Source organism: Rhea pennata, chromosome 19 (assembly GCF_028389875.1).
Source record: "Rhea pennata isolate bPtePen1 chromosome 19, bPtePen1.pri, whole genome shotgun sequence".
In the NCBI taxonomy this organism is placed as follows: Eukaryota; Metazoa; Chordata; class Aves; order Rheiformes; family Rheidae; genus Rhea; species Rhea pennata.
The window spans coordinates 10,645,082-10,670,290 of NC_084681.1; the positions used below are offsets into that span (position 1 = coordinate 10,645,082).

Here is a 25,209-nt window from a genome sequence, read left to right on the forward strand (position 1 = left end):
CTGATGTGAGAAATTCACTTTCGGTCACAAATTTGTAGGACCTCATGATTATGAGGGACCTGAAGTGGGTCCTTCCTCTGCTTTCCATGCCCTGAGCGTGCGGAGGTGAGGAAGGAGCATACTACTGGCACTTTTGCAGGAGTACAGGTCCTCGGGTGCAAATGACAGGATGCACCTGGTGTGAGCCCACATCTTGGAGAGCTCTGGCCCCTTTTCAAAGCCAGTATGGGAAAATACTGTGTGCTCGGTTTTGTGGACATCAAGGCTGAAAAGAGAAAGCATAACTGAATGTAGCATGTGTGATCTCTACCATAAAAGATGCTTGCACAGTGCATACGTGTCATATTTATGAGGGATGCAGTACAGCCTCAGATGTGCTCAGAGATGGCTGAAATGTGTACGTATTTGGCTTTATAATGAGAGCAGCTTGCTGCAAACATCTGTAATGCTGACTTTTCCAGCTCTTCCTTAAAGCTCTCCTGTGCTGATGCATACAGGCCTGTTCATGGGGCCAGGCAGGGTTGGGACCATCCTGTTTGTCGCAGGGTCTAGCCCTGATGTGTCCCTGCTGGGGGCCATGCCCACCTTCTACTTCTCCCCATTGTATGTGGGGGACAGATTCTTTTCTTTTGTGTGAGTGCAGGACTAAATGCAGTAGGGCTTTGGCTCGTGGGTACACTCATGTGTAGTACAAATGTAATCCCAGAAAGATCTGAAATGAAGATTTCCAACTGCATCCTGGTGGATCCTGCTCAAAGCAATGTTCACTTTGCCTCGGTATCTTTTTCCAGTTCCCCAGCAGAATTAGTGAGTAGAGAGTGGAAAAATCACCTTACGAGGATGACCCAGTGCTAATTACTTTTTTCCTGGGATTGTCACTGCTAGCAGGTTGCTCTGGTGTGTGCATTGGCTCTCTGACCTTGAGAACACAGGATAGGAGCTGCAGTAGTCTGCTCTACTGCTTTCCTGGGTTTCCAGGACATTAATACCTTCCTGCACAGGCTCTCCCTGCTGTCAATAGCTGCTCAGCCCCATTCCTGAGCCCACGCTGCTGGGCAGAGGAGGGAGCAGGGTTGCTGAGCATCCATACTCTCACACGTATTCTTTTCCTACAGGTAGATGATCTGAAGGCCAAACTGGCAGCCCAAGAAGTGGAGCTGAAGCAGAAAAATGACGATGCTGACAAGCTGATTCAGGTTGTGGGAGTGGAGACAGAAAAAGTGAGCAGGGAGAAGGCAGTCGCGGATGAGGAGGAACAGAAAGTAGCATTGATCACTCAGGAGGTCCAGCAGAAACAAAAGGACTGCGAGGAGGACCTGGCCAAAGCTGAGCCTGCCCTTGCAGCAGCTCAGGAGGCTCTGAACACCCTCAATAAGGTAGGGCAAAAACTCCCATGAAAACCCAGTATCTCCTCTGCAATGGTAGAGGCAGTACCATCCCGGGGCCCAAATTTTAGGGCATTGTGTTGTGCCTGCTTCATCTTCTTCCTGGGTTATATATACTTGGTGTAACTTGGAGCAGTCACAAAGCTGCTCCAATTTACCTTTACTAATGACCTGTGGAGAGCAAGGAGGAACTGCAACTGTGTGCTTTATCTTCACCTCTTCTCTGCTGTTGGCTGGCTCTACTGTTTCTCTTTCTGTCCCACAAGAAAGGAGAGATTGTCTTTCTATCACCCTTTCTTCAGGACCCTTGGAAGAGCATCTCTGAGGGACCACCACTTCTATCTCTCTTCTTGGCAGAGCCAGCATATTTGAGTATTCTGGACATTTCATACTTGTTCCCAAGTCACCTGGGAGCTCTGCACTGGGGTAGAGCTGCACATCAGTTCCTAGGAGGTACATAAGTGAGACAGCAACCCTCTGGCTGGCATGGGGGACTGTATGTTGATGAAAATATGTGCTATGGTTGAGCTAAGTGCTGAAATTATGGCTGTGCCAGGCTATTGTAATGGGTATGCAGGGCACTTGCGACATACGGCTGCTGTGAGACTGGTGCATCCTTGAGTACTTAGGACTTTTCTGTTTGCCAAACAAGTGGGACTGAGGCCTGAGAGTCAGTCTGTCACTGCCTTTTCACTATGATGACACTCATGTATCTTAACACACCTTCATGCTGCCTGCTGGCAGGAGATCAGGTCTGATCTTGTTGCAGAGCCTGTAAGATTTCATTTAAGTGAAAGATAATATCAGCACTACCTGTTTGCTTTGGTTAGTTCTATGCAAGTGAGCAATCAGTGCAGCAGGAGCTGAGAAACACCCAAAATACCAATGAAGTAGATATTATACCAAACTACTCAGTGTTTTGTTCTTTTTTTTTTTCCCTCCTCAGCATATCTAGAACACAGTAGCTCAGCTGAGATTGAGAACTGTGCTTAGACAAGTTCCACATGAATCTCATAGACCAATGTTCACAGGTGTGGTATGTATGGTCAGCTGTTACTCCAGCTGGCAGTAAGCTTGGGCATCCTTTTAGGTCACTCATCTGCAACTTTGAAAAGGAACTTGTCATGGGAAGACTCACAAGCTTTTCCTTCTGGGTCTGTCCTCTCCAGACAGCGTGGGCTAGAATAGCCCTAGAGATCTGTCCACTATCAAGCAGTTGGATTTGCATGGATGAAGCCTGACCTGGCTTTCTACTGCCTTGATTTAGTGTGGAATATGAACATGTGGCACTGCTGGTGTGTGCTGCTTCGCAAAGCTTTGCTCCTGGCTGTCTTCCAGCTGTGCAAGCTGGCCTAAAGTGAGGCAGTATCTGTGTAATATGCAGCAAATGTGCTTGGCTGAGGTGGATGGGGAGGTGGAGGTGGGAGAAGAAGCAGCAGAGAACCAGATGTGCAGTGGGAGAGTAGGCCACTTCTGAGAATCCTCTATGCATCTTCTACTCACAAAGTCCCTGCTATTTCAGGGACAAAACAGTTGTGACTCAATGGGGTGGACTGACCTTCTCTACCAGACCCTGTGTAAGGCAAGATTTCTCCTGCCCTCTCTTTATGTAAGACTTTCTTCAGGCCTTTTTGAGTTAAGTGTGCTGTTAAATGTCTAATACAAGCATCTTGGCTGTACAGATACTCTCACAGGGTGGTTTTTTTTTTTTTTTTTTTTTGATTAAAAAAAAAGCAAGCATACTAAGGATTTCTCAGGCATGGAAAGGACCTGTTGTTTACCAATATTTTTGGACTGGCTAGCAGCACTGCCGTGAGTGGTAGGTAGTCTGGTACTGAGTGTAAGATGACCTCTAGAAAGAAATATATTTAGCTGCAGACAAAGACCAAGGAAGATGCTGTTGGGGAAATGTATAGCCAGGCAACAGTTTCCTGCAGTAAGAGCAGTCCCTAAGTGATTGGTTTAGGGGAGGTTTCTGGAATACCAGAAGGTTTTTCATTGCTCTAGGAGTCCCCATTCAGAGGCCAATACTTTGAGATGCTGAATGCTCCGGATAGGCGTGAGTTATCTGCATTTTGTCTTAGGTCTACAGGGCACTCAGCATTCTGGAGCAGCAAACTCCTGCATACAGGGAAGAGCAGTGGCCCTGCATGAGGTGCAGTTAGAAAAATCAGTTATTTCCATGATCACAGCAAGGCACAGCTCCTTTTTGGGGTGCGGAAAGCAATTCTGAATCATCAGGAATGATTCCACATGATTAGTTTTCAGGAAAGATATGACTTTACTGTAAGAATGTGTTGTTCTGCTTCTTGTGCCTGGAAGTGAAAGACTGTACAAGGGTAAAATGTTTATCTCTTCGTCAGTTCATGATGAAGCTGTAGAATATCTCATTAGGCAAAGATTAAGGAGATGGTGGGATTTTGTCTAGAGACTTGTAAAGCAGCATTACTGAGCACTAGAAGGCATGGCCTCCTTTACCTGCTGATCTGAAATGCATCGGAGAGCTTGACCTGCTTTCTGAAATGAATAATCAGCAATATTTATATAGATATGTATAGTTTTTCCCCAATTACCTAAGGCTGCTTATTCGGACAGCACTACTATGTGCAATGTTAATGGGGAAAGCAGTTTGAAAAGAAAGCTATTGAGTAGAATGCAGTAATAGATATATATATTGTCAGGTATCAAGGAGCTTGGAGTAATTATGTGGATACACTGGTGCTTTTGTGTAGGTGCTGCTTGCTAGTTTAAGAGAAAAGCAACCAAATCCATTCAGAGTTAGCAGAGTGCCTTGTTAGCATATTTTACATGTAGACTAGGTGGAGAGGGAAGAAACAGGGGATGCCTTTCCATTAATCTCAGGTAAAAGATGAGTGATGCTGGTCAGCAGGCAACTTACTTCCCCTTCCTGGGAGGAGTTCTTCAAAAAGCCTGACTCATTTAGAGCAGCACAGCTGCTCTAAAACCCTGCGCCTCTGCCATCGCTCCCCAGGAGCTGGGCTCAGGCAGGCAGAGCCTGGGCTGCCTGTGTGTTTCATTGAGTGGTCAGAGGTCCTGCACAGGAAAACAGACCAGTGAGTTTGGGAGTCACGTCGCTTTTCGTTCCCAGGATTAATGGCACATTAACCCAAGGGATCTCCCTTTCCTAGCGGGCCAGAGATCGCGCATGAAGCTTGCGGCTGCAGGAGTGGTGGAGGAGAGAGTGGAGAGTGAAGGAGCGGCAGAGAGTTAGGCAGCCGTAGGATAGAGCCCATTGATTCCAGAGACTTGGAGCCATCAGGAAAAGCAAGGCAAAGAAGACAGAGACTTGTTAACCTCTGCAGTAGGTGTCTGCGACAGCATCGCAGCCTATTTGAATTCTTCTCAAGTAACTCATGTCTTTGCCTCGTTCCCCAGGGCTTCGTGACGGACAGCTCCCGCAGCGGGAGTGCTCGCTGCTGCTGTAGGCACTAACGTGGTTACATGTGTTCACAGACCCTCACGCTTCCCTCCATCTGGGGAATGTCGCCACGAGTTTACAGTCAGATGAGTTCCCCTCTCCTCCTCCCTTGCACTGAATGCAGAATGGTCTTCTGTTTTGTAACAAACGCCTTAGCCACATTAAACCAAAGTTGCTGTTAATAATCATTATTACAGTCAGAGCAGCGCTTTTTTTGAGGCACCTTCCAAATGATGGTAGTTAAATGTAACAAGCGTATGTTAATTTTTTGGTGAACCAATTCCAGTCTGATTGAGAACAGTCCGTGAAGGTCTTCTGTGCACTATCGGATTAAGACAGTCACAGTCTGTGTATTACCATTTCATCAGGTGCAACTTAACTCTGACTCATTTTCTCTTTCTTCTTTTGTGGTGGGAGGATTATCTTTCTGGTGCTTTAAATAATCCCCTTTGTTACCATTAAACCAATTTGTAACCGCGCTGCTCTCTGGAGGGGGCTGTCCAGCTCAGCTAGTCTTTGGCTTAAAAAGGTGTAACAGGATTTAGCTGTGTATGTGTTTCTCAGGTTTTAAACATTCCTTTTTTTGCTTTTCCTGTTTGAGCCGAGAAGCGATCACGTGGTTGTTTAGCCTCACTTTGGCTGAGCTGTGGGAAGCTGGTGCGACCGCTTGTTTATCCCGATCTGAGCACTGCCACCTTTTGCAGGGTATGGTGATGGTGCAAGTTGAGAGGCTATTTAAAGTGTTAAAAAGTTTCCACTGAGGACTCTGGGACTAAAAAATAACAGTTTTGTTCGTACTAATTATTATATGGAACATGCTGAGTTACATGTGGATTATTATAGGCCTAGTGTGCAGCAGCTGCAAAATCAAAAATGCAAACCCAGATGTGACCGTGAGTTTGAAATGTGTGTTGTAGCTGTGGTGAATAGGTACAGACTGAGCAGGCTTCCTAACTGGGATCTTCCTCAGCACCTTAGAAAACCAGGTTTTAGAAGCAGAAATACACTCTCATCTCTTACACTGTGGTTTATCCGCTCACCCTGTGAGGATGCCTGGGTCCTTTCTCAGCATCCATAGCCACAGGGTCCCTAGAAACCACCATGAGAATCCCAGCAAATCTGACATTTCAGCATCTCTGTCTCCTGGTTTTGGAGAGATCCTGGGATGCTAACTTTGGGTCCACTTTCCCCTGCCAGTGGATCTCTGCTTGGCACAAACCATTTTTCAAAGTAGGTGGCAAGCGCTGTCCTGTGGAGGCTGGTGGGTGGCCAGTACTGCTCAGTCTCTGCACGGCCTGTAAAACCACTGATTACTCTGCGTGGATGATCCAGGGAGGAAGTCTTGCAGGAGTGTTGCTGCTTGATATTCCCACTTTCTAAATGGGAGCAAGAGAATTTGAATGCCCGCTGTAGGGAAAGCCCTATCGTGCGTAATTCTGTAAGGCTGCATTGACCTTTTTCCCTCACCTCCCACCTCCAAATTTAATATTCCACTGACATTGTTCAGAGGCATTAGAGGACACAACAGCAGAGGGTGATTCTGAGGCAAGTATGACTGTCATTGTCCTCTGCCTGGTTTCTGTCCTGGAGATACTCCAGTGCTTGGAAGAAGAATTCAGAGTGATTTTTTTGAAATCAAACGATCAATAGTGTAAGTGAAAGGGCAGGAACAGCAGAGTTTGTTTTACCAGTTACCCAAGATTATCAGAGCAGTACTCTCCTTGGACCACACACTCAACTTGTCCTCTTTACCTGGTGCCAGCAACTCTCAAAGTTAAGGAAAATTACCTACCACCTCTCGCTGCCCAGAAGGTCTTTCTCAGCCTTGATGGTGTGGTCTTCCCTTCTGTTCAGTTTAGCCACAGTGGTGGCACCGTTCCTGCCTTCCAATGGAAGTGTTCACCTCCTAGTAAAAAAGCAATGGTAGCTGCTCAGTATCTCATTACCACTGGGATAAAGGTTGTCAAATACAGTCTCATTTCAGAGTCTGGCTTAATTATAGACATTTTACACTGGAAATACAGCTCCCAGTGACTTGTATCTATCAGCTCAATTATTAGCAACAGTTAAAAGCAAGTGCTTAGACAAAGAAGGCATATTTGGTAACAGATTCCTAGCAGTTTACCTGAGAAATGGGTGCTCAGAGGTTCCAATCAGAATACCAGAGAATACAGATTTAAAACTATTCAAAACTGATAAAAATAGGGATTGTTGAAAGTTCATAGATTTTTCTTAAACTGATTTTGATGCAATTCTTATATGTATTTTGACTATAGTGTGTCATCTAAGAACAGCTGGCTTACTTTTGCTTTTTATTCCTATGCAAAAGTTAACATGCATATGCACAGAAAGAGGATTTGGAGTGTCAGCAGATCACATTCATAGCATCACGTTGTCGCAACTTCAAGATCCTTTTAGCAAATCTGTGCTTTCCCTGTGATTGAGCTTTATGCTTGGTTAAGACTCATTCCACTTAATATCAGAGACTTTCCAGAATTGCCTGTGTTGGCAATGTAGAAAACGGGAGCCCCTGTCATAGACAAATGCATCCAGTGGTAAGTTCATCCCATTTGAGATCTGAATGCCTCCTTTTGTGGGCGCTGTCTGCTCATTGCGATGACTGTTCTCCTGATGAAGATGTTGTAGTTAAAGTGCCTGAAATTGGCACTTTGGAGTTGGAGGAATGGGCGCAGTGCAAAAACAAGTATACACAAATAATGCTACAAGACCTTAGTATGTGGGTGTTCGTGGCACAGGGAATAGTCTGAGCATGAACAGAAGTTCTGCAGGGCAGTTTTAGAAAGGCTAGAGGCTGTTTTGCAGAGAAGGTCTGGAAGGGTTTCCCTTTTCCTTATTCCTTTCTACCGAGACTGCAGAAAATCCCTTTGTGGTCCCTGAATTCCTGCACAACTCTCTGCAGCTTCTGATCCTCTGCAGCCAGAGATCCACTTTGCTTCTTGTCTTTTAGTACCTTCTTTAAGTGCAGCTCTCTGTGCAGGATCCTGGCCTCTGTGGGCCACAGCAGGGTGGCTGGCAACCCAGGAGTTTGGAGTTTGAGCTGAGAAACTGCTATGCTCTTCCCAGGTAGAATATAGTGAGCAGGATGCAGGGAATTTAGCATATGCACTATGAACATTTGTGGCAGTGAATGAAAGGCAGCAATGTTCAGGCAGACAACAATTCCATTTACCAGCATCCTGAATTAAAAGTTATTTCTGGCTCTAGACGCTTTGCTTTGTTCGTGCAGTGGGAAGATTTTTGTCTGCTTTCTTCCAGAATCAGTCTGAAGTCATTGTGCATTTTGAATAGACTGAGGGTTGGCCGAGATGCTGAAGGGACACCACTGATTCACATCTAAGGAGCCAGCAGGGGCTGCGGTGCCACTAGGGGGTTTCATTGCTGTACGTTTGATGAGTCACAATATTTAAAATTCAGAGTGTGCTTCAGGCTTCAAAGCTTCTCTCTCAGATTGATAACTCGGGAGCCTGACTCTATTAGTGGCTAAGTAAAAAGAAAACCCATTCATTTTTGTCTAACAACCTTGTTTTCCCTTTTCAGAAGAATCTGACGGAGTTGAGGTCCTTCGGATCACCACCTTCAGCTGTTAGCAATGTCACTGCTGCTGTGATGGTACTGATGGCCCCAGGAGGAAAGATTCCCAAGGACAGGAGCTGGAAAGCAGCTAGAGTTGCCATGGCCAGAGTGGATGGGTTCTTAGACTCCTTAATCAAGTTCAATAAGGAGAATATCCATGAGAACTGTCTCAAAGCCCTTCAGCCGTATTTGCAAGATCCCCAATTTAAACCCGAATTTGTGACTACCAAGTCCTACGCCGCTGCTGGCCTTTGCTCCTGGGTCATAAACATAGTGAAGTTCTACGAGGTGTACTGCGAGGTGGAGCCAAAGCGGCAGGCTCTGAGCAAAGCCAACGCGGAGCTGGCTGCTGCCCAGGACAAGCTGGCCAACATCAAAGCCAAAATTGCTGTAAGTTAAAAAGAACAAGACAAACTGCAGCGCATGGTTACCCTTTAATGGGACCTGGCATGCCAGTCACTGCTCGGGGAGAAATCCTCTACTCTGGATGGGGCTTCTTCTCCACACCTCCGTGTTTTTAAGAGGGTAGATCTGAGGTTTTGGTAGATTGTGGTCTTTTATCTTCCTTTCATAGACGTTACTGCTTTCTGTAATATTTCATCTCTGCTGTTTCTATCTTGCTTAGTCCTTAATAGGAAGGCTAATATTTAATTCTTATTATTCCTACCTAATTGTTAAAATATTTACCACTCTACACACGAGTCCTCAGAAATTCTTTTATCTCAAACCAATGCATGTCCTCAGTGTGCTCTACAGATGCAGAGAAAAGGAAATGGAGACAAATTTAGAGTATTTGTAGCACAAAAATGCAGTAGGTTGGCTAGCTGTTCTGTCTTTCAGCACAGTGCCTGTTAATGGTTTTATTTTGCAGAATGAAGACTGCTGTAGTAGGAGTCTAATAATTTGTTACGCCATGGCTCCCTGTTGGCATATCTTCTGCATCATCCCTATTTAGAATTTCAATGCTTGCTTTAGAGTAGAAAAAATATCACTGAATACAAGAAATTACTGTGTGATAAAAAGTGTGTTTTTGTGTAGAGTACTTTCTCCTCTTCCCTCTTAAAATTATCTTTGCATTAAAAACATGTTTTATTCCCCCACCATTCTCAGCTTATGTTCAGTGATAGTGAAGTATGGAAAGAAACAAAGTGGGGAGATCCAGCCAAGCAGTCCCTAGGATGGCAGCGTAGCATCCCATCCCTCACTTTTTTCCATTTCTTTCCAACATGAGGCCATTGTTTGCACTCCAAAACACCTGCTTTTTTTTTTTTTTTTTTTTTTTTTTTAAGGTGTCATAGCTCTGGGCAGTTGTGCAGTCCGTTTTCACAATCAAAGGATCTTCTGTAGGTGTGCTTTAATACTGATACCACAATTCATGCAAAATCCCCTCTCAAAACTGAGGTGTTTTTTCAGCCCTGATGTGTTGCTACCCTGGTACAACTGACAACTTTGTATCTTTAATAAATGGTGTGACCTTAAAACGTCTGTCTGAACAGGGGCAGAACAGCTACTCTAGCTGAATTCATCATATTTACCTGTTATACCAGTGCATCGTATCATTAGCCCTCTTGATGTATCCTAGAGCTTATTCTTAAAATGATTACTACAATTTTAATTAAAAATATATTAAATCTACAGTAGTTTCTTCCTACTGCAGGTAAAAAGGAGGATGTACTCAGAACCTGAAGAGGGAATGGATTTAGAGGTATTTAGCCTCTAGTTCTCTCATCTCAGATGTGAAATACAGCACTAGGGAACTACGTGGATGCCTTTACTCTGCTTGTTTCCAACCCTTTTAATGCCTGAGCTTTTTTAAAGAAGTGAGATTTTGATGAAGGAAATGGAACTCTTTGGGGGGATTAGTGGTACTCCACTGGAACGCACTTGCAAAATTGAATATTTTAAGTGATTTTTCCCCCCCTCTGTGCGTGGGTAATGGCATACTGTTCGGTGTGCAGCGTGTTTAGGTGGATGTGGAGGTACACCCTTGCATATCAAACCAGGATACCTTGGCTAGCTTCACGGACTTCGCTGGAGTGATGCTCATTCATACCTGCTCAGAACCTGGCTCAGAGCTCTCACAAACGCATATGGAGTAGTAAATGAAACTACTCTGATCATCACAAATACCAGGCACCTTCCACACACCTTTTTCTGCCTGGGAAATATGTTAGCTTGGAATATGGGGAGGATGGATATAGAAGCAAGAGGCATAGTCACCTTTATACACTTCCAAACTTGCAAATAATTCTGTATGTTTCTATAGAGTGTATCTGGCAGTATAGGATCATATTGTAGGTATGAACATTTCTTCATAGGCCTACAAATTTTAATTTATCAGATCACACGTGTGTAATGATATTATATATATGAACAGATATATAAAATATTATGTAGATATATTCATATACATGAAAAGACATAAACTATTTGTGTTATTAATGCTAAGCTAGTTTGAGAGAGACTATTCTGGTTTCTCTAAGATACTGGAGAGCTACAGATATCCTTAATATAATCCTTTTTCATTTTCAAGTTTGTTTCTAGTGCATAGCTCGAACAGTGTTAAAGAAATTTACAGGCATTTAGCCTTAAACAGTTTACATTGCGTGCAGATAAAATCAATTATTACCTTTACTTCTCTTATCTCAGAAGTAAAATGTTCCAGGAACTCAAGGGAGCTGTTGATTTGTTTGAGACCAAAGTGTGAGTACATCTGTCCTAGCAGACAGATTTTTTTTTTTTTTTTTTTTTTTTTTGGCTAGCAAATGAGGAGTGCTGTAAGGTCCCAGGTGTTTTAAGTTCTTTCTGCCACTTCCCAGTCCTGGATCTCTTTGCAGCTAACCTAGATGTGTAGTGACCCCATCTGAGAGTGTACCTGATTGAACTTTTTGCCTGGAGAAGAGCTGTCCTATGATGCACACCCAGCTAGCCTGAAGGGTTGAGGAACTTTATCAATTTCTGTGTATTATTCCCATCTAGAAATAGGGTGCAGGAGATGCAGCTTGGAGATGATTTGAGCATGTGTCCCACTATTCAGGTAGCCTCTTGGGATTTTGAACAACAAATTGATAAATCAGCAGAACCTAAGGGACAGGACTGAGTCTGAGGAAGATGCAGTATCAGGAAATAGAAAATTTTCTCTAGGCTGCACTACTTACTCTTCAGCTGTAGTCCAAGCACTGCTCATCGGTATTGGTCATTAGGACTAGCCAACCTGTAATCCCCTTTATCTGTTCAGATTCACACTACACCAGAGCCCAGCATAAAATGCCTTTGCATCCTCCTTGCCTCTGTCCACTGCAAAGAATATGGGTTAAAAGCAAATAGATTACTGCACATTGCTCCTGTGCTGGCTTCCCCAGCAGTGCAGTCTTGTGCAGGGCTTCATCCATGCCCCAGATCCCCCACAGCCTCAGCGTAAGTTGTGCTGGAGCTTGGCTAACTCTACTTGCAAGGCGCTGATGGTCTTTTTCAAGGGAGTAGGCACACATCATCTTGCCAAGCTCTGGAGTCCTGCAAGCTGAGCCCTACACAGAAGTCCTTCCTTCAAGAATTCAGATGCCATTTTTTCCTTAAACTGAGAGAACAGAGTACCAGTGATACAAGCTTAGATGTGGTGGGTAATATAAGGAAAATGTTCAAAAGTCATATTTAGAGTAGAGATTTCCTTAAAATTGTACTGTTTTTTCCCCTTTTTTTCATATGCAGCGCCTCAATGAAAACCTGAGAAAGCTCACAGCCAAGTTTGAGAAGGCCACTTCAGACAAACTCAAATGTCAGCAAGAAGCTGAAGCTACAGCATGTACCATCTCCCTTGCAAATCGACTAGTGAGTACCAGCAGATGAAACTTTAATTGTATGAATAGAAGTTGTCAGGTGCCACTGAGATGCAAACTATGTGCACACAGTACATTACATCCTCTAATTTTTTAGAATACATTATATTTTCTGCATTGCAGCAACTTTTAGTAATGAAAATGATTTTGCATTGGCTGTTCTCGTAGATCTGGGTAGGCTCGGTATGTATTTACAGAGAACTGCCGGGTTATACTCTGTTCACAGCTCTTGTCTTTTTTTTATTTTTATTTTTTTTATTTAATTGCATGATCAAGTATTGATGGGCCAAAATTATGTGACTCAAAGATCATATCTTTAAAACAAACGTGGTAATGTGTCAGTAGCTTTTGTGGGCTTTGAAATGACAAAAAATTAACAGTGAAAGGATCTGAAAAAGTGTGTGTCCCCATTATCAGTAGATTGATATGCACCACAGTCTGTTGTATCTTCAAACTATGTAGCCTTCTAGCCCTCTGCTGGGGCAATGCCCTTGTCGCTGTTTCACAGATAAATGATAATAGTGTCTATTCACGCTGTCCAGTTAGCTAGAGCCCCAGCTCACATCCGGTTCTCTGCCTTTACTGCTTTGTTTTTTGACTTTCTTACTGGCTGTAGTCTGGAGCAAGCCAGCTCTTTCTCCAGGCGAGGAAACAAAGGTATGAGAACCTGTCTGCCACTCGAGCGTTGCCCTAGCTGGCAGAGGGGATGGACCTGCTTTGAGCAGCTGGCTCTGGTAACTCAAGCCCAAACTCTGGCACGTGAAGGCAGTGTTGACGTTGTCTCAGTGGAGAGCTGTGTATTTTGTGCTATTTGGACATCCAGCTCACTAGATCCACAGGGAAGATGTAGGCAGATGCATAACGGTATGACCCTACACATTGTCCTCACATGCTACTATTGCCAAAGCTGTTAGCACGTGAAGTGCCTGCCTTGCCCTGTTTTGAGTTAGATGCATGCCCAGTTGTCTAAGGGCCAAGTTGCTCAGCACGTGCCTCATACCTAAGATATGGCAAAACTCGCTGCAATGCATGGCCTGTCTTTGTGGCCGTGCAGCCTGGTCTTCGGGCTACATTGACCCCCCTCTTTACCCAAGGGCAGTGGAGAAGTGGAGCAGATTTGTGTTCAAACTACTCTCCTTTTTGGGAGACTGAACCCGTATCTCCAAGGGAGTGTCCTGCTGAGTCTTCACTTATTCCGAGATGGAAGTTTGTCTCAATCTCTCTTGTTGAAACTGCTTCTGACAGTGTGGCTGGTAGCAGGATACAAAGATATTTCCAGAAGTAATGCTGGAGGCAGATTTCTCTACTCATGTTACCAGTCTTTGGCTGTGTAGGACAGTAATTTATATGAAAAGTAGTCATCCATCCTAATGTATCCTGTAGTGATAGAGAGAAAAGATAGTCAAGTGGTTAAGTTTTTGCCTGGGACATGGAGATTTGTGTTCAGTTCTCCATTTCCTGCCCTCAAACCCTCTTATATGACCTTCAGCAAATTGCTTTAGCCTGGATTTTCAAAGCTATTTAGATTTCTGATGGATTTTCAAAAGAATCTGGGCACCTGAAAAAAGCTGGGGCATCTAACTGATCCTGAAAACTGTGCAACTCACCTGCCTGCATATTGAGGTGCTGGGAAACTTAAAAAACAAAATGAAACAAAACAAACCCAACAAACCAACCCACCAAAACCTTTAGTATCTAATCTCCACGTACCTCTTCGGAAAATAGGAGTACAGCCCCTCTGTAGCACAGCAGCTTTGCAGGCAAACACAGACAAGACTGTGATACACTCAGATATAAGGAGTCAAAGACAAACAGCAGATAAGTCCCTTCCTATACTGATGTAGATCTCTCTTATGCAACCATAGAAGTTTTAGGTTTTCATATTCTTCAGATTCAATCTCACTGAATGTTTCTATAACCTTTAATTAAAATGAGAAAGTAGCATTTTCATTTGAAAGAGCAGTTTATATTTCTACGGAGATTTTGCAGTATGACTGTTTCCTTGTGTCTTTCTGCAACCAAACAAAATCCTATTTAACTGTAGCATGTGATGTGGAGGTAGATTGTGGCTCTGAGTCATTTATAAGTCAGTAAACATAAAATACAGCAAGAAAATGTTTCATAAAAAAGCACTATAGACATAATGGTTTCAATTCTTTCCATATAGATATAGATAGATGTAGATACATAGATATATTCGTGTGTGTGTGTGTGTGTGCATATGTGTGTGAATATATATTCACATATGTGTGTGTGTGTGTTTTAGAATATATATTCACACACATATATGTTTTACACTGAATATAGCTTAATTTCATCTTGATTAATACCACTGTAACAAACAACCTGAATTCTTAGAGATGTATGATTAAAGTGCATATTCTTTGCTTAAAATGTAAGTCTTCATTCGGTAAGTGTGATAAGGAGATACCTAATGCCTTTTTTTAGGGGGAAGGGGGAGTTTGTCCTACTACCAAAATTATCCTTGAAAAATAAAATGAGCAAATATTTTAGCAAGATGAATTGTCACTTGTTGCGTATGTTCCTTCAGAAATTTTATATTTTAATAATCTACTGAAAGAAAGAGTTTTGGTTCTGAAATGAAGATTAGACATTGAAATCAAAATTTTGAAACTCCTTCTTTGATCAGAATTAAGATTTTTGTGATGATGTATGTGTATACCTGTAGTTGATAGCACTGTGTTTGTTTTACAGACAGTATAGTCTCAGAGAAACAACAATTTTAGGAATATGTTTGCCTTCAAGCATGTTCATTACCTTGCTAATTAACTGTGATTGCCCGCATGCTTGGGGTCAATACACACTTAAAAGCAGTACTTGTTTAAGTGTTTTGCTGGGGCTGGAGGATATCCTTAACTGTTAAATGATCTAGCAAGTGTTTCATTATGTAGGCATGATATTGGTGGTTTATTTCATGTCTAGGCAGTCTAGCTGCCCTATCTTTATAAGCTGTGTTTCTCTTCTCTTGAAGTGCTTTGGGTGATCCGATGACCTATTCTGAAAAGAATATTCTCATTATACGGGCAGTGTAATGACGGCTCCATGTTGGATGTTACAGTAACAAACATAGAAATCTTGAAGCCATTAAAGCAATCCAGAAACGATTAAGCCGAAACTGCTTTTCCCACCAGACTCTTCTCTGGTCTTGTGCAAGCTAGCACAAATACTGTGCTGTTCTTTCTGTTCACCAGTAGGTGACACTGGCCATTCCTACATTTATTTCAGTATTTCATACCAAAATTAGAATGTTTAGATGATTAGGTTTCAAGTCTTTTGTCAAAACTACTCCTAGAGAAGCAAACAGAAAATTGTAAAAGTAAAAAGGAGGATTAATTAGCATCTGGCCTGATCTTTGCATTAAGAGAAATTGGTGGAATAGACATGCTTGATTTTGGTGCAGATATAGGGCATTGTTCGTATTTAGGCTTTGTACTTTTAAATATGATTGTTATTTTTCAATGCTACTAATCATTGCTGAGATTTAGAAGCCATTTTCATTTAAATTGAATTTAGACTTGTGCTCAAGTACGGTACACTGCCATAGCAGGGACCACAACTTGTCATGGCCTCATAAGCTCAGAAAGGTGATACTAAAGGAAATAGATCTGGAGAGCAGTTTTGCCCTCTGTTTGAAAGCATGGAGAGTTTCCCCAAGCTGTATCTTCTGCATACACAGCTGAGAAGAGCTAAACTTCATTTTCTGTGCAATCAACCAGTGTTTCCTTCTTCCACCCACTCCCCAGAAGGCATTGGTACCAAGACCTCATCTCCGAAATTCCCCTTTGCGTCATCATTTCAGAAAAAAAGAAATGCTGGGTACATTGCTTTTTTGGGGCAAGTTAAAAGCCTGCTCTAATCTCCATTTGCAAGGTGTCCCAAGGACATGAGAAGCCTGCTGAAACTCCTGCTCTTTGCTTCCCAATGGTAAGGCCAAAGGAAAGCAGCTATTGCAGTGCCCAGCTAACAGTGCTGTATCAGACATCCTGGTTAGCTGAAACCAGAGTGTATCTGGAAGTGGCAACTCAAACCTGCCAGCTAAGTGCCTGGTGTTGTCTCAGACTTGCATCTCCTCCCATGGTGCAAGTTGTCCCATCTGTTACTGACTCAGCAGCTCCTGCTTGCACTATCTAAATCCCCCAAGGGCAGGTGTTGGGACTGGGAGAAAGAGAGGGGTCAAGAAGCCAAATGAGAAGCAAATCTCTGTTGCTTCATCCAGGATCATACAGCTCTGGAGCATCATACAAGTGGAAAACTGGCACAGTCTTTGCAGTGATGAGGAAGATGAGTACTAGCCGATGCCTGGATTTTGCTGGAAAAACGATGTATTTCATATTAATCTTTAGCTAGCAAACATCATCTGCTTCGCTATGCTGGGTAAATTCTTCAGCCTGACATGAGCTTTGATAGCAGATAAGATACTGAGTGTTTAGGGAAGCCAATGTCAACACTGTACTTTTATGGAGCAAAGAAGGATGGAATGGGGTATTTTGGATTCTGTTTTTGTCTATGGATTGCTGAGGGATATATGCACGCACACAAAAAACGCAATGGAGAGTCAACCTGCTACTCCAAAGAATGTACAGTCTAAAAAGGACTATGACAGCAAACAAGAGAAAAAAATATAAATATCCATCCTGTTTACCATCTACTCCTGTGATATCTCCAAAGGCAAAGGTTGAAAAGATAGTTGAGTGATGTTTGGAACTCTATTAATGCTGCAAATAAGGCTCACAAATTATCTTTCTGCAGTTCCCTCCTTCCCAGCCCTCTTAAACCTATGCAGCTGTGCCAGGAAAAACCTGGAAAAGATAGACAGACTAGCAACACATTTTAGTAGTGTATGACCTATCTGGGCAGCATTTCCTGCAAAGATCCTCTGCTAACGTTGTCTTAAGACTAGAACTGAAGGACTGTCACCTTCAGCTTTCCAATCTTGGGCTCAGAGCAGTGATTTGTTGGATGGAAGTGTTTCTTGCTACCGCACTGAGGGCTCTGACTTCTGTCTTGCCACCAACTTTTTGCAACATACCTGGAGATGCATTGTGAAGATAATCTCTGGAGTGTGCTGTTCTGCGCCTGGAGTAATTAAGTATCAGGTTCTGCAGGCAGCATTAGCCACTGTCACAGAAAGGCATTCAAACTAAATCCAGTGACTCTGTCTCGTTACCCATTGGAGATGAGAGCAGACTGTCAACTCAGACTTGTGTCTGGAAGCCCCATATATGAATAAATGACCCTTGTGCTCCCATTCGGAGCTTTAGTGGGAGGAGGAATATGGCTTTTGCCAGCTGTGATTCGATTATAGAGAGCTGAAGGTCCCTCTGCTCCCTCATACTGCCAAAGAGCTGAGAGACATGACAGTGGCAGTAGTCCCTACTTACTGTGGAACGTATGGAAAACAACAAAAGGACAATATAATTAGGATCAGCGACAATCAGAAAATCTGGGCACGGTCAGGTTTATTTCCTAGAACTGTTCCCATTTGCCAAAGCTTTTTGGGAAAGGAGGAGAGAGGAGCCCAGTCCTCAGGAAGGCAGCCGTCTCCTTACTTGTGCCTGGGATGCTAGCTGCACCCTTTGTATCATAGTTTAGTAGAGATTCTGTTTATTTAGAGGAGTTCTTTTATAGCAATGATGTCCTGTTGTGCTTGTCATAAGATGGACAGCAAAGCTGGAGGAGTGGTGGTACCAAGTCCCAGGTCATATTCATCACCCTCCCGGCCCTGGGAACAACTTGAATTCAGATTTCTTTGGGTCCATCAAAACACCAGGAATCTTTACTGGTTGCAGGAGGGAGCTGTTGCTGAGAACAGCTGCTAGCAGGGGTCATAGCTGAATGCGTGCTGAACGTGATCAGTTGTAAATGCAGACAAGAACAAGTTATGTCAGTGCCAGTTCCACTGGCTGTTTTTAAGACCAAGCTAAAAAGCAGTGCTTGCTACTACTGCTATCAAAAATGGATTGGTTTTGTGGTGCCTGCAAGGAACTAACCCTATTGCGATTAACTATTGTGCGGGGTACTCCTCCTTCCATGCCATTTCTGGGTTTGATCTAGAATAGATCCTGGCAGCCCTTTCTGATGTGCAATTCATTAGACTTCCAAGATATGTCACCAAGATATGACTGTGGGCAGATCTGAGTGCTTGGAGTTTTGGTTGGGTAGGGGGCAGAAATGGAGATTGTATGAAGAATATGTCTTAAAAACACAGATTTGGGTTAGAAAGTGATCCAAGGGGAATGAAGGCAAGCTTAACTTCTAGCTTTACTTTTGTCTTCGTTTCATTTTGGCATATCATGAAGCAGACTAGGAAACATGCCTCAGAATCTGAGGGGCCAGAACAAGGCAATGTTCATGGTGATCTGTGGACCAGCAAAGGGAGGATAGTACGTGGGAATGTCTGTGAGTGATACATGTTAATGTTGCAGATGAAATTTAGTGGTGACAAATGCAAAATAATACATGCAAGGAAAATGAACCTTAATTATGCATTTATATCAATAGATCCTACATGCACTATTATCACTTAGAAAAGAGCTCTTGGAGTCATTGTAGAGAGTTCTCAGAAACAGCAGTGCAGTACTCAGCTGAAGTTAGAAAGGCAAGCTGAGTATTAGGAATTAGCAGAAAAAGATTAGGGAACAAAGATTATATGATCATTATACCACTCCAAATCTAGGGTGTGCCTATGTCTTGCATGCTGCACACAGTTCTGGTTAGCCCATCTCAGAAGGCTGTAGGTGACCTAGAAAAAGTACAAAGAAGTATGTAACAGCTTCTGTTTGTGAAGACAGGAAATAGATTATGACTCTTCAGTTTGGAAAAGAGCTTGTGTAGGGATGGATGTAACAAAGCCTATAAAATTATATGCAGAAGGTGAATAGGGAATGATTGTTCACTATCCCTTATTACTGAAGAGCTAAAGATAATCAAATGCCATGGTTTTAAATTTGCTACTTGCTAAATAAAAAGAATTCCAATGAGTTCTAGAGTCTGATGTGAAAGGCACTAGGGGTTTCTTTAAGATACTAAAACTGTCAGTAGTCTCTGATCCATGCAAAGGAGGAGAACTAGTGAAAAAAACACCATCAGGATATAAGAATGAAAAATCACCTGAATAAATTAATTAAGAATAAGTAGAGAGTCTACAAGTATTAGAAAAATAGATCAGCAAAGACTTCTTAGTCTTAGAGGCTGAGAACTTTGGGGGTAATATGAGAATTGACCTGCTCGTGGAAACAGGAGAAAAGGCCTATAGGTTTAAAAGCAGCAAAGTAAGGATGGTGGAAGTGAACTACTATGCTTTATCATTGGATTTGAGATTAAAGATAATTTAAGTATGATCCGAGACTAGAAGTGTAATGCTTTAATTCTCTTTCAACTAGCAGACGTAAGAACAGTTACGCAGAGTGAGACAAGGGTCTGTCTAGTTTCTTCTAGACTCCAGCTGTGGCCCCAAACTAACATCCAGGAAAGAGCAGGAACAGAGCAGGTACATCCAATGCCACTCGGTATTTCTTGATGTCTTATGTTGTGTTCCAGTAAACGTGGGAGCACATGGTAAGATGGACCATAAAATGGAAAAAAAAAATGGAAATTTGCACAAATGAAGAGGAAGTGTAATTGTAGTTGAAATAACTGGATAACAATAGGAATGGAATAGAATGCAGTAATGCAAGGTGCAGCCACGTAATTATGGACTAATAATAGACATTTGTGTCTAAGCTGGTTGTGCCTGACAGCTGATGAGGATCACTTGAATGTATTTGTTGAGGCTTTGCCCCACTGGTGGTGCAGCTGCAAGAAAGGCAAATGTAGCCCTACAGCATATCAGGAGCAGACTTTCTAGCAACGCTGGGGGAAAAAACAGCATAACCTGATATTGCTAAAAGCCACTGGTAAAACTTTGTCTGAAACACTGTGTACAGCGTGGTAATTCACATGGTAGTTGCACAGAAGCAGAACGGAACTGGAGCAGGTTATAGCAGGGCTTGAGGTCGAACAGGGTATTAGAAAATCTGCAGCTTCTGTCTGTGTTCTTAGAAGGAGCTGAAGTCCTTTGTTTTGCACAGGTTTCACCAGTTTCTTATAAATGGTCAGCTTTGTCAAGGCAGGAAGGTCACCAGAGATATTTTGCTGTTGTTTATTATTTCTTATGTTCATCAGAATAAATGATCTGGAAAAGGTGGTGAGTAAGCAAATTGCGTAGTTTGTTAATAACATGAATACAGGAAAGATGAAGCAGTCTTCTACAAAAAATTGTAGAAATGATACCAAGTGATGGATGAATAAAATATCAAGAGAAACGCAGGCTAGATGAACATAAAGTAATCTGCATTGGAATTACTTTACAGGCACAGTGAATGATACTGAGTTAGTAATTCGGGAATTAAATACTGGAGTTAAGAGTTCTGTGAATATGCGAGCACTGTGCTCCCGGGGGAGGTGGGTGTGTGTGTGAAATCCCAAGCTGCAATTGGCTGTTGGGGTTTATTGCCTAAAGAAGAGAGAAAAAAACAGGGAAAAAAATCACAAACTTATTGTATAAATCCATCTTGAATAAATCTTGAGCATCCAGCATCCTCTGTCTCCTCTGCTACCTCAAAAGGATATAATAGAATTGGAAATGGTGCAGAAAAGGTAACAATAAGAAGAAACTGGATGATAAAGATTACATGATCTGATAAAGATTGCAAGGACAATCAAAAGGCTTCCATATGAGGAGCTGTATCGAGTGAAGTTTTTCAGCTTTGGAAGGAGACGGAAAAAAATGCTATCAAGGGCTTGGAAATCCTGAGCAATATGGAGAAGGTGAAGCTTAAATGATCGTTCATCTTTTACATTGTGAGTACTAGCAAATGAAAAGGTCAGGCAGCACACATGAGGAAGAACTTTTTAACACAAAGCATATTTAAACTGTGGACTCTAGGCCACAAGATGCTGTAGATGTCAAAATGTTAGGTGGTTTCCACAGGGATTTGGACTCTGTCATAAAGAAAAAATTATCAGTGGCTTTTAAACACAAAGTTATAAACTCTGTTTCAGAAAGTCCTTAAACCTCCAGTTGCTGGAAGCTAGGAGACTACATCAGGAGACTGTCACCATTTGCTTGTTTGTATGTTCTTCCTGAGTCATTTGCTAGCAACTGCTGTCAGCAGACAGGATGCCGAGGGCGATGGACCTTGGGTATGGCCCAGTACAGCTGTTCCTATGGTTATGTACTTCAGAGTGAAGCCGGAGGAACTTTACTTTCTTAATCAATCAGAGTGCATCCCCTAGAAAATACTTGTTGTCTATAAGAGCATCTGGAGGTAAACATGAGGGAAGAAGATCTGTTTGAGCTAGAGGACAATGTCTACACAAGAATGAAATAGTATAAACTGGCCAGGAATGAACTTAAGTTAGAAATTAAAAGAAGGCTCCTAACAACAAGAAAACAGCAAGATTCTGCTAGGAACAGGGCAAGTCAGGTGGGAATATGCAACTATTTCATGACAATGGAATTTAGTAAGCATCTGAAGGAAATTACAGAATGTGTTATCTTTCCATCCTGAGGACTTGCAATCTGTAAATCATTCAAGATAACAAAATAATCCAAACTGAAGGGAATTATTTTTTCAAAGCATTTGTGAGACGTATCATTGGGATTTGTGTTAGATCAGCTCCTATTGAACAATTTACTAATGACCTGAGAGAAGGAGACAGTGTCATGTTAATTACATTTTCAGGAGTTCTTTAATTGAGGGGTTTTGCAAAATGTAAGGAAGAAGTAGTTCTAAGTTGTTTTTGTTTCTGTTTTTTTCCTCATAAGAAATGAGAAATAACCCTAAGCACATGCAGACTGTACACTGAAGAACAGTAGGAAATGCTGGGTGGCCCTGTTGACAGAGGCCTGTAAGTAGGGTTGATTTGTAAATTGTATGGTTGTTTCCAGAGAACTTTTACAACAGAAGAGTGATTTATGGATTTGACCATAGGCTTCAGCACTGTCAATCTCAAAATTCATGAGGCCAACTTAAAACTCCTTTGAGTTCTTTTGGCTTGTGTACCTGAAGGATGTACTCCACTCATATTTTCAAGATGTGTTTATCAGTTACTAGGGCTAAAATCTTCTTGAAAAAAAAATTAGGTTAAAGTCTCTTATAATCACGTGGCTACAGGAATGAGGGACCAGTAGTATCCCAGATAGTGATCAAAAGAGTTAGCTATGCATGTAGAGGTAGCTCCTTTTATTGTACTCTCTCAAAGCCAATAAGACCCCAGTTCATGCTTTGAATCCTCATGCAAAGTTTCTATAGGCAAGCATTTGCAGGGCAGGGTCTTAGTGAAAAGGAAAATTTATACCAAAGAGGGTTGTGATCACACATAAAATGGCAAAATGTCATGTGACTGTGGTCAAAAAGGATGTAACCAAAGGTCGTGACTGTTGGAGAGGAATGCTCGGAGTGGTGGGAGAGGGGGTAACTAGGTGTGAATCTGTGGCAGTAGATCAATTAACATTTCATGGAGTGCTACAGAAATTCCTAGGAGGTATCCTTATGCACATTCATGATAGAGAATTGTTTCTTGCTGATTTTTAGACGAGGTGTGAAGCAGGCATTTTGGACTAGACTGTAGGGCTAGTCTTTCAGTGAACAGAAGCAGGGGGTTAGCAAAGTAACTATTGTGTATTTACCATCATCAGGTTTTAAACCTTAGCAAATGACAGTTGAAGTTAGGGACATGACATGATGAGGCTGCATACTGAAGTATTGTTTGAAGAAACCACTGTAATAGTCAATTTGACTTGGGAAATTCTAGGTTGGAGGACTGGCCTCTGAGAACGTGAGATGGGCTGAAGCTGTGAAAGACTTCAAACAGCAACAGAGCACCTTGTGTGGAGATGTCTTACTGATTACGGCCTTCGTCTCCTACCTGGGATACTTCACCAAGAAATATAGGCAAGATCTCATGGATGGAGTCTGGAAGCCATATTTGCAACAGCTGAAAGTAAGCCCTACTTTCTCAGGAAAAGTTATTACTGGATATTGGAGTGCCATATATTCTGATGTCCACAGGAGATCCCCCAAATGAGGGGCTCCTCTTGCACTCCTGCCAGTTTGGATTGAGGAGGAGGACCTAGTCACACTTGATTCACTCCTATTTGGGTAGTATGTTCTGGTCTCCTTTGCTCCATGGAGGTACCCTGTTCCCACATGGAAAATGCCAGATGCTGCAACCTAAATATGGATTAGAACTGCAGTGTTGTGCAGTTTTAACCAGGAGTCAGAGATAGCCTTTAAAGAGAGCAAACAGACTCTCTGAGGGAAGTAGTGTGGAAGGAACTGCTTGGAGTTAGCAAGGGTCAATTTCTAGCTCCCTGGTAGGCCTAGAAAGACTCCAGACAATTCTTCATGCTGCACATAAATTCTGTTCATGCTGTCCCTGTGCCTCAGTGGGTTTCACCCATGTCTGCTCAGACTGGATGGAGACAGATGTGCTTCAAACTTGTTTTAACTAATTTTTACCAGAACCCCTCATATATCAGTAAATCCAAGTGCTCAGTCTCCTCCAGGATTGAGCTCTCTGTGCATCAATACCTAACTGAACATTGTAAATCCTGATAGAATGCTAAGAGGCTTTTAAATAAGGCCACAACTAGGCAGCCTATTGAATCATGCCCAAACCAAAAAGCCGAGAAAAGCAACGCATTCCGTAGGATGAGAGGAAAAAAAAAATCATTCTGCATTTTTTAATAGTAAGCCAAGAACGTAGTTAAAAGAGGCATATATTATTCCAAAAATGGCCTGACTTGTGCTTAGAAATCTCAGAAAATTACCTGTTTTTCTGTGCAAAAACTGAAGGCCTCTTCCATTCAGATAACTGGCACAGATAACTTACTGGTTTTCACATCCAGAAATGGCCTCCCTGATCAGAGAAGTGTTTCTAGAACTGCTAATGCCATTTTGCAACACAACAGCCGGCTTACGAGGGTGTTAATTACATTCTTCAAAGCTGTCATTTCAAAGACTTTGTACACTGCAAAGTGTGATCTGAACCTGTTCTGCTGGGTTGAGATGGTTTGGTGTGCTTAGTACACTGCAGGCAAAAATTCCTGTATAATTTATGTTCATTCGTAACAGGAGTGGGAGAGCTTTTAATACTAGATCAAAACGATCCTGTAAAATGGCAAACCACAAATAGATAAGACTGCTCAGTTTTTAATTAAGCTAAATTTGCTTGAATTGGTCTGCTTGTTTGTCTTTGGAATATGTTGCAAGTTGCACTCAGAGCTTTGTACTGACACACTAGGAAATGTTCCTCCTTTCCTTCCAGGTCCCAATCCCTATAACTCCATCTTTGGACCCTCTGATCATGCTGACAGATGATGCTGATATAGCAGCTTGGCAGAATGAGGGCCTACCAGCTGATCGGATGTCTACGGAAAATGCCACCATTCTCACAAACTGTGAACGTTGGCCCCTCATGGTTGATCCCCAGCTACAAGGTATCAAATGGATCAAAACAAAATATGGTGAAGATCTCAGAGTGATCCGAATTGGGCAGAAAGGGTAAATATGAATCTTATCCCATAGTAATATCTGTTAATGCCTTTCTGTCTGTCATATTTGATGAATAGCGTGTGTTTGACTCTGAGCAAATTACATTTAGGAAAACTCTCAAATGTATTTGTACATTAGCTGCTTATTCATTACCAAAATGATAGAGATTTCTCATTAAATAGAGGGGCTGTTTAGTGCTTGGTCAAGTTACCATAGAAACTCCTCTAAAACTGAGAATGAAAAGAGAGATATGCTAGAGGCTGAGCTACTTGTAGGATTATGGCATCCTGCCTCAGGCTCATGTTAATATGCTGTCTCCTGGCTCGATTTCAGCGAGGGGCATGAGTAGGGATTCTGTATGGCTCAGCAGAAGAAAGGGGGCCTGATTTTGGAGA

General features: G+C 42.4%; 1 protein-coding gene across 1 annotated transcript in view; it reads left to right on the forward strand.

Annotated features, from left to right (window-relative positions):
• DNAH9 (dynein axonemal heavy chain 9) overlaps positions 1-25,209 on the forward strand; it is a 213,611-nt gene that overhangs the window by 102,190 nt on the left and 86,212 nt on the right. Inside the window, exons 49-53 of the mRNA XM_062592116.1 lie at positions 1,116-1,376; positions 8,383-8,808; positions 12,127-12,246; positions 23,073-23,261; positions 24,588-24,823. Coding sequence (XP_062448100.1) covers positions 1,116-1,376; positions 8,383-8,808; positions 12,127-12,246; positions 23,073-23,261; positions 24,588-24,823 — 1,232 coding nt within the window. The remainder of the gene's footprint in view (positions 1-1,115; positions 1,377-8,382; positions 8,809-12,126; positions 12,247-23,072; positions 23,262-24,587; positions 24,824-25,209) is intronic.